At 43.7% G+C, this 17,976-nt stretch overlaps 1 protein-coding gene across 1 annotated transcript; it reads right to left on the reverse strand.

Moving 5' to 3' along the window:
- Positions 1-2,747: 2,747 nt before the first annotated feature.
- LOC136638797 (keratin, type II cytoskeletal 75-like) lies at positions 2,748-16,599 on the reverse strand. The gene is made up of 9 exons (XM_066612826.1): positions 16,111-16,599; positions 14,377-14,588; positions 11,818-11,878; positions 9,554-9,649; positions 8,073-8,237; positions 7,571-7,696; positions 4,679-4,899; positions 3,980-4,008; positions 2,748-2,785 (listed from the first exon to the last, which is right to left on the reverse strand). Exons 1-9 carry the CDS (start codon positions 16,597-16,599, stop codon positions 2,748-2,750), a joined length of 1,437 nt encoding a protein of 478 aa, XP_066468923.1.
- Between the last annotated feature and the right edge of the window lie 1,377 nt (positions 16,600-17,976).

Raw genomic sequence — 17,976 nt, forward strand, 5'->3', positions numbered from 1 at the left:
TTTGTGGAATTAATTGCCACGAGATGTGGTGGTGGCTGCTAGCTGGCATGGCTTTAAAAGGAAACTGGACAAATTCATGGAGGACAGGTCAACGGCTACTTATTACGATGGACTACCCAGGGTACAGTGGAAATATGCCTCTGCATACCAGTTGCAGGGACATATCAGCAAGAGAGACTTGCCTTTCTCCCCTGCTTGTGGGCATCCCAAAAATTGCTGGTGGGCCGCTGTTGGAAATAGGATGCCAGACTAGTTGGGCCTTTGGCTGGTTTCAGCAAGGCTTTTCTTACGTTCTAAAGGTAAATATGCCATCTTCAGACTTTTCTAATCAATGGGCACCAGATTTTAGCTTTTCACCTTGTGTTAAATTTGCAGCACAATTCATATCCCATTTCAAGGGAAAGGTTTTAAAATATTCTGTTTTCAGACTTTTTTTCTTAAATAATTGGGTGGTCTTGTGTTCAGGTTTCTGTCTGTGTTGCAGACATAGTGTAACAGTTTTTGATCTTTGCCCCCCACTCCACTCCTCGTGGTAGTGAATGAATGAGATACAGCATTTGTAAATCTCCTAGATTCCTCTATCTAATAGAAAGCAGATTTTCTTTTAAACAGCGGCAACCAGTGGGAAGGAAAAAGCAGAGGAAAAGTTCCAGCTAAGCAAGTGGAACTCTTCTTCCAGTAGACACATTTTCCTTCTTTGATCCCAGAAAATGCAATTGCAGGTGTGCATCACTTAATGACAGGGATACGTTCTCTCTTAAGCAAACATTCAGCCCAGTCTAGTGCCTTCATTGTGTAAACAGATATTCCCTGCTAGACACTAGCTGGCTGTACAGGCTGTTGGAGATAGATTGCCTCCTCTTTGCATTAAGAGCCTCTTTGTTGTGTAAACAGACACCCTGCTGCAGGCTATGGAAGAACTGACTGCCTCATTAAGGGCCTCTTTATGAGGCGTTGACCACCATCATATATATGGCCCATCATCAAGCAGAAGGTTGTTAAGTGATGCGCACCTGTATAGAGTTTTCAAAATGGCAATTTTGCAATTTCCTTCAGGTCTGAGGTGGATTTAAAAAAAAAAAAAAAGATTTTTAGTCTTTTTCTGAAGTTGAGATTTAGGGAAGGAGGGCATTCTCCTGGTTGTTTCTTCTAACACAAATCTATTGAATTTATATTTGTGTGGATGTTCCTGGTTTTAGGCAAGAGGTTCAATGGAAAAAAAAACAAGGTGTAAAAATCTGAACATTGGACAACTTGATATTTAATACAGTTAATTTAATTATATTAACTTTTTTTTTTTCTTCCAAAATTCAGAACTTCTAATCTGCAATGTGAAATTTTAGGAATGTCAAATTTGTCCTAAATTTACATTTTGGCTCTAGTGTGTTCCTATGAAGAATCCCAGTGGCTACATTTTAGTGCATGAGGCGACACAATCATTTGATTTTTCATGCATTTTATTATAGAGAACAGCAGAAACAGGCATTCAATTAGCAAAGCCTAGTGTAATGCTGTAATCATTTGCACTGAGATGAAAAATACCCACCTGCCCCAGATTCTTCAACTGGAAGCACAAAATCTGGAGTCATCAACCTCTTTGTAAAGCACAGAGCTTGTAATTTAATACATTGTGATAAAAAGAAAGAAAGAAAAAGAAAAGGCTTCTTACTCTCACACAGTGAACCCCACTTATGTGGAATGTGCTTATAGAAAACCATTTGCCATTAATAACACAGTAACTACTGCTGGGGCTGCAATCCTATACACACTTTTCTGGGACTAAGACCTATAGAACATAGTCAGACTTATTTCTGAGTAGTCATGCATAAGATTGTGCTGGAAATACCCATTTTATCTTACAAAATTTTGTAGAAACAGGCTAGCTAGCACAGAATCTGGTAGCATAAATAGAACCCTGAGAACACCAGCTCTTATTTCTTATTATTGTAAACAAACAGGTCTCTAATCCTCATAGCAATTGTGAGAGAAGTTTCTACCTAAGTTCCAGCATTCAGAAGCCTTTAGTATGTTCATGTGTGTTGGATTGGAGAGGATCAGGAACCTGGTCTTCTTCTTGGTTCAGTGTTCTCAGTGGACACCAGACCTTTTCCCACTATTGATCTCCCATACCTTTATCATCCCATACCATACCATACTTTTCCCACATACCTATTGATCTCCCATTTCCCATTGCCCAATTTCCATAATTATAGTTCCTACTAATAAATTCTATAACATGCACCTCACCCATTTTGAACTGCAAAATCTTAAGAAATCTCAATACTTGAATGTGGGTTCATCTTCCTGATTTCAGAAAGATTGTTCTGCTTGCAATACCCTAATTCCCCCCCCCCCATGCTAATCTAGTTCTCCAATTACACTGGCTCAAATGACTTCTCACTTAACACTACCATTGTAAGAGGAGGACACTAATCAAAGCATAAGAAAGAAATAAAAATCTCTCTTCTTCCCTTTTTTTGGCTGCAGTTAGTCTTGCAATAGCGAAGACATCATGATAAGGATCAGTTAAATTTCTCCATGTTGCCAAAAAAAGACTGGACATGTCTTAGTACAGCCCTGTCTATTAAAAACTAAGCATTGGTTCCTCTTTTAAAATTAGCTTGGGAGGAAAAATAATTTCTGAGACAAAGGGATTGCCAAAAATACCAAGAGCAAAGGTGGGTGTAGTAATGGTGTAGCATATGTGACCAAAAACAGATACACATTTTGCTTAAAGGAATGCAAGTTCAGCACAATTTCCAGAAAGCATTAATGTTGTAAAATGCTGTAAAACAAAAAGAAACCATGACACATATCTGCATTCCTATGGCAGCAGAGTGGGCCTTAACTGCTGCTGCTTTGTCTAGAACAAATTATTTCGAAAATTTTGAGTTTGTTAATGCATCAATCTTTAAACTACAGCATTTCTAACAAGACCTACAGTTCCAGGGTAGCAAACATTTACAGGTGCTCCTATAGCTCCAGGGTAACACACACCAACAGGGGCGCCTACCCCTACAGCTGGAATGCCCATGGCTGGAACACCCATGGCTGGAACACCTACAACTGGGACACCCATGGCTGGAACACCTACAGCTGGAATGCCCACAGCAGGAACACCTACACTCCCACCTCCTCCTAAACATCCAGGGTTGCAGCCCATAGCTACAGAAACACCTGCAATCCTGGGCCCAAATCCCCCAGTCCCAGATCCAAACGGTATGGTACCTACAGGTGCACAGGTCCCAGAGAGGTACCCTCCATCTGGGCTACTTTCTATTATACTTCCAGAGGCACGTCCCTTCCCTACATTGACAGCTGATCCTTGTGCACTCCCTGAACTGAATCCTCCACCCTGGCCACAGTTTACACTCACACCTGCTGTTGAGGCACTGTCAACATCTCCAGAAGTATTTTTTTTACCCACAGAATAGGACACATTCCTGGAGCCCTGCCTTGTTCCTGAGAAGAATTCCGCGTCTGCAGAGGAATGTGCTGCAGCTGCACTGCTGCCTTCAGCCCTTGAGGGTTGCCCATGTCCAACACTTCTGGAGCTGAAGCTCTTGCTGTGTCTTCCATGACTTTCAACATAGCCTCCACTGTATCCTCCACCTGTTAGACCATGACCATACCCATGTGAAGCTGGGAATGCAGCTGTGCCTCCAATAAAGGGAGGCTTGACCACATCTGCAAAGAAAAGCACATGTTCAGAAAGTGACATTTGTGCTTTACACACAGCTCCCCATGTGGTTCAGACCCCACATAATTGTGCTTCACACACTGGATATTGCACACTGGCATGAGCATTTTGTGTGTGCGTGCACATGTGAAAGTGCAATGCTTCCCAACATGCTGAAGTTCATGTGCATGTGGGCCCTCTCTCTCTCTCTCTCTCTCTCTCTCTCTCTCTCTCTTTGAAGTAAGTTAAGGGAACCAGTAGTGATCGAGCCTAATGTACAGTCTACCCTCTTATACTTACCTATCATGACAAGATTCCCTGTGCATATCCTAATAAGGGGGAAAAAAGAAAAGCAATTCATTATTTCTGTATTAGATTATCTTGATTACAGATTCTATGTACTAGGCAGATACTACCCGGAACTACTCCCATACAAGTTTGTTGTAATGAAATGGAACTGCATGAGGATATATACCTATAACTTGTAAGGATTCCATTCATTTTAACGGGGTTTAGAAAATGGATGTTCAGTCAGCTGAGCCCCTCATTTATAGAACAACAGGCTTCTGTAAAATCATAAAGAGGCAAACCTGACCCTTGCAAGCTTTTAAAAATATTCCCTATAAAGGCCCAGTCCTATCCAAATTTCCAGTGCTGATGTACCCCTGCCAGTGGAGTATGCGCTACGTACTGTGGGGGGGGGGGCACAGAGGCCTTCTCAAGGTAAGGGAATGTTTGCTCCTCTACCTTGGGGCTGGACTGCAGCTGCATTGGCACTGGATGGTTGAATAGGGTTTGGCCATTAATCACTTATTGGGGATCAAGCTGCCTCAGCTGATTGGCCAATGAATTTTCTTAAAGCAAAAATTTGCCTAGAAGGAAATCTGAGTCAAATTTGAGGATTCTGAAATTTGCAGAAATTTCAGAATCTAAAAGAATCTTACTAACACTAATCGAATTCCTTGGGTTGTGCACATCTTTAGCATAATTCATAGTCACCTGCTCTCCTCTCCCTCCAGCAGTGTTCTGTATGTAGCAATCTCAATATCCAGAGCCAACTTGGTATTCAGAAGCTCATGGTAATCCCTCAGCAGGCCAGCTAGATCATCCTTGGCCTTCTGTAGAGCAGTCTGCAACTCAACATGCTTATTCCGAGCATCTTTAAGAACACAGTCTCCTCTCTGTTCAATGTCACAAATGGCTGTTTGCAAAGTATCAACCTGTCAGAAAAGAAATCTGAATTGATTCAAGGGGAAATGCCATTCTCTGATGTGTCATTTCCCCCTGATTCTCCCTTTGAAAAGGAGGATCCAAAATCTGTTGAAATGAAGGGCAATTTGGGGGTTGTGCAGAAGGGATCTTCTAAGATAGAAACTATCCAATAAATTCTGATGCTTCTGCATTCTCCACCACCACTTTCTGAACCCTCAGTATGAGAGGAGATTTTAGCAACATGGAAGTTTCTAGAATAAAAACAAACTCCATGTACTACTATTTACTACTGCACTGATATTTAGCAGTTTTAATTAACAGGTCAACAGTGACGATTTCAGTAGGACATCATATTTATAAAATATGTATTAATTATAGCAGAATGAAAACCATAAGCATTTTCTGTACATTTGTATAAAAAATTCATGCCCTGCCTGCAGGTTCACCATCTATAAAATCAGGTGACTGTGACACAAATGCGTTGGAGACTAGAGGAAGAGCTGATCAGAGAGGCCAAGTCTTTGAGTCTTCAGACTTTGTTTTTAAAGACAGAATGGAATATGAAACACAAAAAGCTAGAGCTTAGAGCAGCAGAACAAAGAGAATGTTAAGGGATACGGAGTGAAAAAAAATAAGAGATCTACAACGGACAAGAGAACATAAGTATTTGAAAGCAAGAAGTAGAAGTTAAAATGAACACAATATGGCAGTGGTATTCAAACTGGGGCTTCCTGATGCCCCAGCCTGTGGGTCCTGGCCTCTGCCCCTTAAGGGGCGGGGGCAGCCAGGAGACAGGAAGAAGGCAGCAGCGCAATCTACAGGATTGAGCCACTCAGGGGGGCTTCAGGGGCTTGGGTGCACTTGCCCAAGCCTTCTGCAGCCTCCTGGGGGTGCGGGGAGCCCTGCGCAACCTTTGGCAGGGCTCCCCAGGTCAGGAAAAGTGAAAGCAGAGCGATCATGACCTGCTCCGCAAAACCAGAAGCGGAGCACGATCGCTCCGCTTTCCCTTCTGACGGGGCTGCAGGGACTGGGGTGCACCCTCCAGTCCTGCAGCAGCCGTCCCTCTGTGCGGGGAGCCCTGCACAGGCGCCTGCAGGGCCCCCCAGGTCAGGGAAAGGGAGAGTGGGGCGATCGCTCTCCACTTCCGCTTTTGCGGAGCGGGGCGTGATCGCTCTGCTTTCACTTTTCCTGACCTGGGGAGCCCTGCCGAAGGTTGCGCACGGCTGCTGCAGAGGGAAGGCTGCTGCAGGGACTGGAGGGTGCACCCCAGTCCCTGCAGCCCCATCAGAAGGGAAAGTGGAGCAATCGTGCTCCGCTTCCTGCAGCCCCCTGATCGTGCTTCCGCTTCCTGCAGCCGCCTGAGCGACGCGATCCTGGGGATCGCATCGCTGCCTTCCTCCTGCCCCTGCTGCCTCCCTCCCACCCCCACAAAGGCTTACTGCGGGTTTCAAACTCCCAGAGAGTTTGAAAACCACAGCAATATGGAAAATGAAGGCAGTTAAGAGGAGAAAGAAGAGAAGAAACATTATCAAGTAAAGAAGTTGTGAAAAACAAGTTGGATGGCATATTTGACATTGAAAAAAGAAGCTGGAGATAAGAGGAAGGCCTGAAAGAAATGCATTGCATTAATTGAGGCATGACAAAGTAAGGGCTCAATCCTATTCAACTTTCCATCACTGATACAGCTGCAATGCAGCCCTGAGGTAAGGGAACAAATATTCCCTTACCTTGAGGAGGCCTCCTCAACCATCCCCCACTGCTAGATGCAGTGCACACCTCGTTGGCATGACTGCATCAGTGCTGGAAAGTTGGATAGGATTGGGCCCTTAGAGAGCTGATCAAAAGAAGAGAGGTAACCAATGCTGTAGTAGAAGAAAGAAGTAAATGGTGGAAATATTCAAAAAAATGAAGATCATAGGCAAGTAAAGAAAAAGAAAGGACTGATGATAGAGTGGTTCAACTTCCTTTCCCATCCTCTGTTTCTGTTGGGTTCCCCAAGGCTCTATCCTCAGTAGAGCCTCAGGGAACCCAACAGAAACAAAGGACGGGAAAGGAAGTTAAGCCACTAAAAGGAACACAAAAAAAAGCATTGTTCGGCAAAGACTGAAACTACAACAGTCCTGTTCAGCCCACTGTATCCGTGGCTACCTCTCTGGCACCTTCCCCATCTCCTGCTGGTGTTTCTTTCTTCTTTTTGAATTAGCTGTATTAAAGAAACCTCTGAAAGGGGAGAGCGTTTTTTAGCACTGCAGAAAAAGTTTGCAAAAATGACAAGTAGTTGGACTCAGTCAGTGACATATCTAGGTAGTTGACACCTGGAGCAGGTTGCTCAAAGCAATAGGTAGACCTGCCTTGTGATTTCGCTCTTCCCTGGTCAAGGCCAAGGTTGAACTGTGAAGGCCAGGCCTTTACTTTGAGATTCTCCACTTTGAGACCAGGGCTACTGGCTGCTCAAAGCAAAGGGTAGACTTGGCCTCCACCTCGGGTTCCTAGGGGGAAGCCCAGCCACTCAGTGGTGGGTTTGACATCTGGAGCAGTCTGCTCCTTTCACCCCACACTTGGTACGCTACTGGGCTAAGTCCTAATATTTTTGCTGAATATAACATTGTTGACATCATTGTGAAATCATCAGGTACCCCCCCCCCCCAAAAAAAAATAATATATGCCACATTCTTCTACCTGTTTTTTAACAGCGTCATGTTCGCACTGCAACTTCTGGATCAGCCGGGACAAGTCTGCAATCTCGTGCTGGTTGATCTTCAGATTATCAGTGTATTTACCTCTTTGTACCTGAAGCTCTTGGAACTGAAATGGATAAATGAGAAGGATGTGAATAGAATTGTTACCACTTTAAATGTGGGGGTTCCTCCTCAGGTGAAGCATTTCATTAATTCTGAAGGCAATCAAAAGTTTCAATAAGACAAACAATGGAAGCCCCACTCCAAAAGTAATAGCCTCCTACCACTGTAGTTTCACCATATTTCACCACGACCCTGGCACTACTGAATAATACAACCTCACTGGATCTTGTTTATAGGCACATCTACTTTGACCCTAAAATTAGTGAAAATTCTAAGGAGTGGATTTGGGCTCTTTCTCACTCTCACCATCCAGTAGTTTTCAGTTGTCGTGGCAGAGCAACTGCCTATACTTCTGGCCCAGTACTGTTGTCCCCACTTACCCTGTTTTGATACAAAGCATTCACTTCTTCTTTGCTTCTCTGGGCAATGGTCTGATACCAGGCTTCAATATTTCTGATGATACAGTCAATATCCAGATTTCGACTGTTGTCCATTTGCAAAAGGACGTTCATGTCACAGGTGTGGCCATCTAGCTGTGCCAATTCCTGCAGGTCAAGAAAGTGTCAGTGTTAAGTCAAGCATCAAAGACAGTACAACTCTTTTTTTTCTGCGTTCTTGCATGGTTAGTTTGTAAAGGGGCTGAAACTGGTCTGCAGGCCTGGCCGTCTAGTCTGGAGATGGGGCCGTAGCTCAGTGGTAGAACATAATCTTTGAATGTGTAAGGTCTCAGATTCAGTCTATGGCATCTCCAGCAGGGTTTGGAAAAGTGTGTCTGAAACCATGGAGAGCTGCTGGCCAATCAGTGTAGATGAGGGGTGGGCAAACTTTCAACTTTAGGGATCCTGAACCTTTAACAATTGTTAAAGGAAGAAAGAATTTCAGCAGAATTTCTCAAGGTGCAGCTTGAGATGACAAGCTGCACCTGCTGAAACTCCTACTTCTATACAGTTATAAAAGGTCCAGGATCCATAAAGTTGAAAGTTTGCCCACCCCAGGTATAGAAAATACTGAGCTAAATGAGCCAAAGGTCTGCCTTGGCATATGGCAGTCTCATTTATTGTTGTGATTAATTTTTATTATTTTCTAAGGCTGAGCTCTAAAACTGAAAACATGTTCTGGGGTTTTGTTGAATTCCTCTATCAAGCTCTACCACACTCAAGTCATTTACCCTTGAGAAGTTCTTGGTATTACTCCAGAAGAAGAAAAAAATCATGTATTCATATCTGCTTCTTTCACAAAGCATGTTGTGTATACTTTAGACAGCATCCATATGTTCCTTTTCAGAACACAAGAGATTACAAATAATTCTATTCCTGTGTTAATTTAGATACCCTTTGATGTACCTGCAGCTCTTCAACAGCAGCTGTTTATGTGATCAGCGCCCCAGGGCATAGATTCTAAGGTCAGCCCACACAATATGGTTGCATCTTTGAGGTGCAGTTCCCAGCAGCATAAGACTGACATTGGAAAAGCAGCTATCAGATACCTAGAGGCACATCTAAATGTTACCTACTTTCCTTCTCTTTTGTCTGCACACACTGTAAATGTTATTTAGTTATTTGATTTTTCTCTGTAAACTGCTCTATAAACTTTTTTGTTGAAAGATAATAACAACAACCACATTTGAGGTAACTGCTCATTTATTTACATTAGATTCTCCATTTCTATAGTGTGCAGTGATAGAGGATGCTGTATTTGGCACTCATTCTTTTTCTGTTTCAAAAACAGAGGTAGGTACGTCAAAACCCAGGTTCTGGCAGCTTGGGGGAGTCCTTCCATAGCACAGATTGACTCAGTCATGTTTGCATACTGCTGAATTCACAAAGTGCTACATCTAAGGTTTTGTCTTGTTCGGTCTTACCTCTGGATAGACGCATCTGCGGAATTCCAACTCCCGTACCAGCAAATCCAGTTTTCCTTCCAACTCTGCCTTACTCATTGCGATACAGTCTACATCCTAAGGAGGATTTAACAGCTTGTTAGACCTGAACTTGTTAGACCTGACAAAGTCAGCTCAAGTTTAAAAACCCTTGAAGCAAGCATCTACATAGTAAGTGGGCAAGGAGGAACTTATTAAAGTAGTGCTCCTTTTATGATTAGCAGGGAAAGAGCTACTCTCCGTCTTCATTTCAGCATAGTATCTTTTCCAGTGAATTTTTGAGGGTATTTGCCTCTTTTTTTTATTGTGAGCCCCATTGGGATAGGGAACTATTTTCTCTATTTTCCTGTGCAATCTGCTTTGGGAACTTTGGGAACACTTGGAGCAGGCCAAGTGCATAGGGCCAACTGGAAATCTGTGAAGCAAGGAGGTAAACAAAGAAACTCTGTTCTGCACGCAATTGCTCTCAAAAAATTATCTGCTCAAAAATAAGAGCAGAAATAAATTCCCCACCCAATTTTCAAAGTTATCTGCAGATTTTGATTATGAATAGTTCCTGGGTGCATAGATATTCAACAGATATGTCACTCTGATATTTGAAAAAAAAAGACAGTAGGAATCAGGAATGTGGAAGCTAACAAGGAACAACCCAAATGTCTGACAATATCTGATATAGATCAACAAATATATCACAAGATTTAACTGCTAATGTGCTGATTTACTACTATTTCTACTACACCACCACTACTACTAACTAGAGTAGTGATTTTCAACCAGTGTTCTGTGAATGCTCTGCAGGTGTGCTGTGGGAGTTTGGGGGAGGTCATTTAATATTAGGCCCATTGGGGGATGTAAGCCCCTCTCAGGCAGTGTGCCTTGTCAATTGTCAAAAAACAGATGGTGCGCCTTGACAATTTTAGTGCCTTGTCAGTGTGCTGTGAGATGAAAAAGGTTGATAATAGTTGACCTAGAGGATAGTGCTTTATAATGACAGGATCGTGGTTCAAGTTGTGTCCAATGTAGAAAAAAAAGACATAAGACAGAGATAGAAGCAGGAAGAAGAAGCAGGATAAACCGTGGAAGAATATGCCATTTGGGGCAACCTTTGCGGAGGTTCCTGATTCCACATTCCATCCTCCTCTTTGAGCTTCTCCGGCTCTCAGCTTCTCCCACCTGTATGTTCAGCCAGTCTTTCCCCTAAATGTGAGTGTGTGGCAAGCCACATTTGCACAACAGGAGTTTCTGGCCCCTTACAGAGATATCCTAGCAACAGCACAGCCAGTGCTACTGGTAGAGTCTCAGTGGTGAAAGAGGCATGAGAGGTGCTGCCGGCACTGCATCCTAGCCTGTCTCAGGCCCGCAAGGGTCTCCCCAAGCTTTCTACCCTGTGGGGCAGGAAGGAATCATGGCACCATTATTGTAGTAACATATGCTTTAGGGTGCAATCCTACCCTGCGCTGGAACAGGCAAGCCAAGAGGCTTGCAATGTATCCAGTGCAGGATAGGGGCCCAAAGCAGCTCAGCCAGAGGCAAGGGGAAACTTTTCCCAAACTTACCTCTGGGTAAGGTGCCTTTGCCCCCCCGAAGAGAGTGGGGCGGGCAGCTTGAAGCCACTCAGAACTCCCCAGGAATGGGGGTTGGGATCCATATTTGAGGAACTGGCATGCAATATAATTTTGTACTTATTACATTCACTTCATTTACTTAGCCAATCAATACAGAGAATTTTTTAATTTGCAATCCAAATTCAGACCCCAAATTCAAAATACTTGCAGAAATGCAGTTCAGTTGTGCAAAGTGATTAACGAGATTGCTGTAGAGAAAAAAAATTGAGTCTGGACTCTGCAACAGTTGCCTAGTCAACAGGTAAGCCTAGGCCTCTGGGCTTCCTCTGACTGGGAGAGGGCTGGAGAAAGATAGATTAAGCGTCTGGGGAAATCTCCCATTTCCGGCCAGGAAGGATATGCTGGCAGAAGAACAAATGGAGTGCAGCTGGTTTTGCACTCAGTCTGAACTGCTTTGCAAGCAAAATTTTACTAGTCTGGTCAAAAGCACCTTGCAAGCTCAACCTCCTGCTGCTCAATCAGGTGCCAAAGAGATGTGGGGCAGCACCTTGTAAGTCCAAGGTGGCAGGCAGATGCAGGCCAAAGAAAATGCTAGTGGGAATAGGACATGTGACCCACAGGATCCTGGCTGGCCAAATAAAGAATTGTGCTTGACACTTAAGGCACTGAACCACACCTTACCTTCTTGAGCAGCACAAATTCATTCTCTGCTGATGCCCGCCTTTTGACTTCCTCTTCATATCTGTTGAAACACAGAAGAGCTCTGTGTAACTCAGGAGCATCTTAGCCTTCCAGCACACAATAAGTCATTCAAAGCAACAGGATAGATTGCTCAAGAAAACATTTTGGCTCTGGAGGCTGAATCTCTCTCGCTTTCAGAAGTTGGCTTGCGATGGCACTGTTCAGACTGAGGATTTACATTCACAGGTGTAGTTTGCTGGCCTGCAGCTTAAGAGATGGAATGTCATCCATTTCCATCACTGTAAGGTTTCTCAGTAGTTGAGACACTTATGCATGATTTCTGCTTATTTGATTGGGTGCAGAATAAAAATTAATGCATAGAAACACTGTAATTCACTAAGTAAAACTACACTAAGTAGTTCACTTGGGCTTAACACTGGCCCAGCACCAGAGCTAGCCCACTGCAAGCCTAGTGGTCTGCTGCTCAGCAGTCACCCCAGACCACCTGGCAGTGGAGAGGTCAGTGAGGGTGTGGGAGGAGGCGGGAAGAAGGTGTTCCGGGGGAGATGGGCAGAGGGCAGGGAGGAGATGTGGCAGGGGGAGGGGGTTGGACTGGTGGAGCTCAGCTCCACCTGATCCAGAGCTCCACGTTGAGCCTTTTGGCTCGACACAAAACTGTTACTCTGCACCCACTCGATAGCAGGTACAGACTCAAGTAGCCTCATTGTGGGGCTACTTTCCTTATACTGGGGAGGAGGACAAAGATTCCCTTCTCCTGAGGAGGTGATGGTGGCTGCCCAGGGCGTTTTGGATGCCGTGGCTGCCATTTTAGCACCATAGCAACCCCACACTCCGGGCAGCTCAGGATTGGGCTGCCCAACCACTGCTCTCCTGCAACTGATAAAAAGATTTCTTTGGGTTAGAGAAAATGGTTTCCTAACAACACTTGGACAAGCCTTCACGGTCAAACCATTGGAGATTATACAGGCTGAGACTCATTATTGATGAGGGTTCCAATAACTCACTTGGATGGCAAAAAACACTATAGTAAATCAATTTCAAAAACAAAGTTTCTTTGCTCTGGTGATTTAAAACAGCCTTGCTGACCTTTTGAAATGCACACAGAGGCAATCAGTCGATCTCCAGGTGCTTTGGCTTTACTAGGAGGCAACAATCCCTCCCTTCACCAGGAGCCCCAGTGAGGGGGAAAGAATGGAGAAGGTGATAATCACTGCCATTTAACCTTCTTTCAGGTGCTCAGGGGGGAGGGAGGAGTGAAGCCTGCAGAGAGAATGACTGATGGATTGTCAGCTAGCTGCCCTCTCTAGCATTATTAGACTGTTTCCCTTTAATTTAAAGGGCCCTTCTCATCAGCTTTGAGATAGAAAAATCTGTGGATAATTAGGTTATACCTGTAATCACTTGCATGACTGTCTCTCTGCAACAGTAAAAAGCAGTTTTTTAAACTGTGATTTTAAAGGGGTGCATTTTTCCCCTTCTCTAGGGATCAGCACATTCCTTCTCATCTGTGAGGGCCATTTGTGTTGAGTCAAATAAGTGTATAAAAAATCAGTGTATAACAAGGCTGGACCTGTAGTTGAATACAGTACTAGGTTGTTGTGTGTATTTCTACAGAATCAAAGATGATGTGATAGAAATATTACTGGTTCTGGTGTGCATGCTCACTTCTTCCATCATATCATCCTTTTTCACAAGTGTCACAGATGCTGGTAGTGCAACAGTGGGAGAGAATAAAGAAATGGGTAGATAATAGAAAATGATGGTTGTTATATGGTTGTCTGTCTCCAACTCACAAGGTTCAGAAAACAGATCATGGTGACTGATGTTATATAAGTGACCTCAGAGGTTACATGATGTTGTGATGGTCAACCAGGTACCCTGGGATCTTGATCTGTTCCTTCTCCTCATGTGAAAGGGAAATAAAACATTTTTAGCAGGGGGAGAGTAACTGGCCTGCCTCACCCCAGCAGTGTCATTTCCAGTGGCTCTGCTGGTGTTCTTTTGCATCTTTTTAGATGCAGGTGGAATTTTCGCAGGTACAGCTTTTTTACCCTTCTGTGTTGAGCTGCACCTGCCAGAATCCCATCTTCTATACAACGGTTAAAAGTATAGGCACTCTGTCTTCCTTTGTATCTGGTCACCCTGCACTTACTTCCCCACAGATTTCCTGGCCACCACTGGGTCTCCTCAGACCTATGCCAGCTCTTTTGCTGATGTAAGTCCAAGGAGAGTTAGGGGGTGGGTCTGGGCTGGGAAGAGGGCATAGTATCCCAACATGTGCTGCTGCCACTGAGATCTACTCCTCCCACCCCAGAACTCATCAGGAGATCCAGTGCCATAAAAGCTGTTTAGTTTTGGGCTGTCAGCATCCTATTTTCAGTATAGACAGATATAGCCAAAGCAGTGCACACATGAAGTGACCCAATCCTTTGATACTGCCACATCATACCAGTTGGGAAACTCCTTGAGATTTATGATGCTTTTCCTTCTCATATTAGATGATAACAGCAGTAATGATATGAAAACAAATGAGCTTACTTGCATTTGAATTCTTCTACCACCTGCTGAATGGCAGCATGTTCACTTGCGAGCTTTTCTCTGTCTGCTGATAAACACTGTAGCTGCCTTTTCATGTCGCCAATGAAATTCTCATAGAATGGCTCAATGTTTTTCCTTGCTGGTATGGCACATTCTTGCAAGAGGTTCCACTTTGTTTCAAGAACTTTGTTCTGCTGCTCTAGATATCGGACCTGTGTTTTTTAAAATAATGATGCAGCAATACATGTAATTAGCAAATAAGATAATCAGTAACTCTGCTTTCAGAACAGGTGTTCAGTTTGGTTTTGTCTGTTCTGCATCTATCAAGGGTCATCACGCTGACCCACATTTGCCATGTTCAAATGCATAATTGCTTTTAATGACACAAGGGAAATTAGTATGTAGGTAAAGCCAAGCACAGCACTACAAGAGCATTCCCTCATCCCTTCAGATCTGTGGTTACTTAATTATTGTAATTTCAGAAAAGTTTATTAAAGTATACACATATACTCCTTAGGATCATGGAGTGTCCCCATTCATTTCAAGAAATGCAAAGGTGTGTGTGCATTCCCCCTGCTGAAAAAATTAATGGAATGGGGATGGGAGAAATGGTACCAGAGAGTGGAGTCTGCAATGAAACTCCTGCACATAACTGATTATTACTGACCAGTGCACCGTGTGATGCATACTTTCATCCCCCTTACTCCCACTAATCTCAGTTTTAATAGAATATATTATTTACTTTGAAACATAGTTCCAAGAGCCAAAGGGGATTTTCTAGGTACGCAGCACAGACTGTGGGCTATACCCACTTGGAGCAGGGTGACTGATGAGCTTGATAAATCATAATTGTACACACCATGCTAAAACATCATATCTGGAAACTGTTGTGTTATTTGATAATTGCATTGTATATTGTAATTGCGTATTGCACCAACAGCAAAATGAACATTTGTATGTTCTTCACATGTGGTAGTGTACATGTTTTGTGTGCCTTTTCTTACACAAAGGTGCTTTCTTTCAAGGAAAATATGTAATGTATGAAACATTTCAGAGAAACTACAGACTTACGAATCAGTCTCTTAATATGTCTGCCAAAGGCCTGGAAACAGATAAAAATGACCTGTGCTTTTTGTCCACATGCATCTTAGCCAATAATTGCAAAATATAGCAACATCCAAAATATGTTTCAGGAACAAATATTCTTTTCTCTTGCAGAAACTACCATATTCTTTAACTGCATGTTAATAGCTTTGTTACAAAGCAAGCAACAGCTTCCCAGAAACCAGGTACATTAAAACAGCAATGGTTTAGCAATGGGTGAATGGGGGTTGTAGTCTGCCCTGGGTACCAGTCATATGAGGGTGCTACTTTTGCTTCTTCTGCGGCTGCAATAGCCAGCAGAAGACGTGGTTGCCACTGAAGAGCGCTGAAGTGCTCGCCACAGCCAGAGCTGGAAATATTGTACATATTTGAATTCGGACAAGGCATGCACAAATTTTTATAAGCAAGGTTGGCTTCAATGGGTGTGCGTAAGTATTTTTTCAGACTAATTCCAGCTTCAGCATCATTGCATAACCCATGTGCAAAGGAACCATACAATGCATGTCCCATGAGTCAGTTACATGGTGATGCAAAGCCATTTTTTAAAGTGATTCATGCCACAAGTGCTTGGCCTTTATGACTGTTCCAGCCCATCTTCTTATTTCAAGTGGAAAACATTTGTATTCTCACCTTATCAATGAAACAAGCAAACTGGTTGTTGAGGTTCTTCATCTCTTCCCTCTCATGATTTCGGACTTCTTGTTCGTGTGGGTCAACTCCGACATGAAGAGGCTTCAGGAGCTTCTTATTGATCCTGACTCCTTGGATACCATCACTCCTGCTGTTTCCATATCCTCTCAAAGGCCCACAGATTCCGTCATAAACATTAGGACCGAAATGGCCCACCCTGCCACCAAACCCCAGATTATTATAACCGCCATGACCACAGCTGTAGCCGCCATGATATCCAGCACCATAGCCAGCATGGGAAATTCTTCTGCTTCCGCCCATGTTAGAAAGACTTTGGCTGCTGAAGTGAGGGACTCCACATCCATTTCCCATTGGGTGGCGTATAGAAGCAACGTATGTTCTGTTCCCACCTAGTCCACATATAGCTGATGCCGAACTGAATCCCCTTCCTCCCATGAAGGTCCTTCCAGCGGATATCTGTTGAGCCATTGTGCCAAGCTGGGGTTGGGTCTGTTGCAAGGGAGCAGGAGCAGCAGAAACAAAAGCAGAGAGCAGCCCTCTGGCGTGCAACTGAAAGCAAACCCTTATATACAGTGGAGGAGCTGGGCTTGACTGGCTTCCCATTTTAATTTAGGAGCATTCACGGGTTTGGCTTGCCTCAGGCCACTAAATGCTTTTCACCCTGCAAAACATAGTCGTGAAATGCACACTTCTGAAATAATGAGAAATTTGAAGAACTTGCTTTGTTTGCAAGCTTTGCTTGAAGGATACTGAGTTTGAAAAGTATTTGTTTGGCTTGCATTAATTATAGTCTAGAAAGTTATTTAAGGAAGTCTTCCTCTTTGGTTGGCCGCAGTTGATATGCCGAGGGCAGGCACACTATGCAGAGTTGCAAGTTAATGCCATGCTTTAAGGATCACTTTTAGCATCCTTTTCCCCTTGACCAAAATATGCGGCTCGTATTTGCTGTGTTTTGTGCTCACTAATAACTGTGGGTCCAATCCTATCCAATTTTCCAGCTCTGGTGTAGCCACAATGCAGCCCGTGGAAAGGGAACATATGTTCCTGTACTTTAAGAAGGCCCCAGTGACTGCTCCTCCACCACAGGATGCAGCGCACACCACACTGGCACAACTGCACCAGCACTGGAAAATTGGATAGGATTGGGCTCTATGTCTCTTCTACTGTTTTGTTTGCACAAACGGCATTTGAAAAATGTGTTTTTGTAAACTTGTTTTCTTACAGACCTTTCACCTGACTGCCGTTTTGAACATCAAAAATTGCTGCTATGCTGAAAACATTTTTCTTAGTCCATTAATCCCTTGCAGAAATAGATGGCCCATTTAGAAGGATTTCCCTATTCCATGAAAAGAACTTCACATGTCCAAACAAATAGTTCACAAAAATTTATATACTCATTAGAATGCATACAGAGCCCTGATTCATGGCAAAGGGTGCAAGTTTAACGTGACCCACTTTATGATGGTGAAACTTGCATTCTGCCATGATAAATGCACTGGCACTGCCATAAATGGCTTATCACTGCCAGGTGTGTGGGGACCGCTGATACAAATGGGTGCCAGTTCTGACCTGCACCAGACCAGGTTTAGACAGTGGAGAGAGCAGATTGTGGGCGGGGGGGGGGGAGGTTTGGAGTGGAAGGTTGGAGTGAAGAACGGGGCGATCAGGGGTAGTTCTGGGGGTAGAGGGGGTGGATCCCAGCTGTAGTGACTTGCACCAAGATGCTATCCCCTTTCTTGTTCCTGGAAATGCCCCTTTTCTCTCTTCAGACATATACCAGCAAAATAACTGGTGTAGGTCCAAGGAGACCTATTGCTGACCAAATGGTAATTAAATATGCTTACC

Source organism: Tiliqua scincoides, chromosome 2 (assembly GCF_035046505.1).
Source record: "Tiliqua scincoides isolate rTilSci1 chromosome 2, rTilSci1.hap2, whole genome shotgun sequence".
Lineage (NCBI taxonomy): Eukaryota > Metazoa > Chordata > Lepidosauria > Squamata > Scincidae > Tiliqua > Tiliqua scincoides.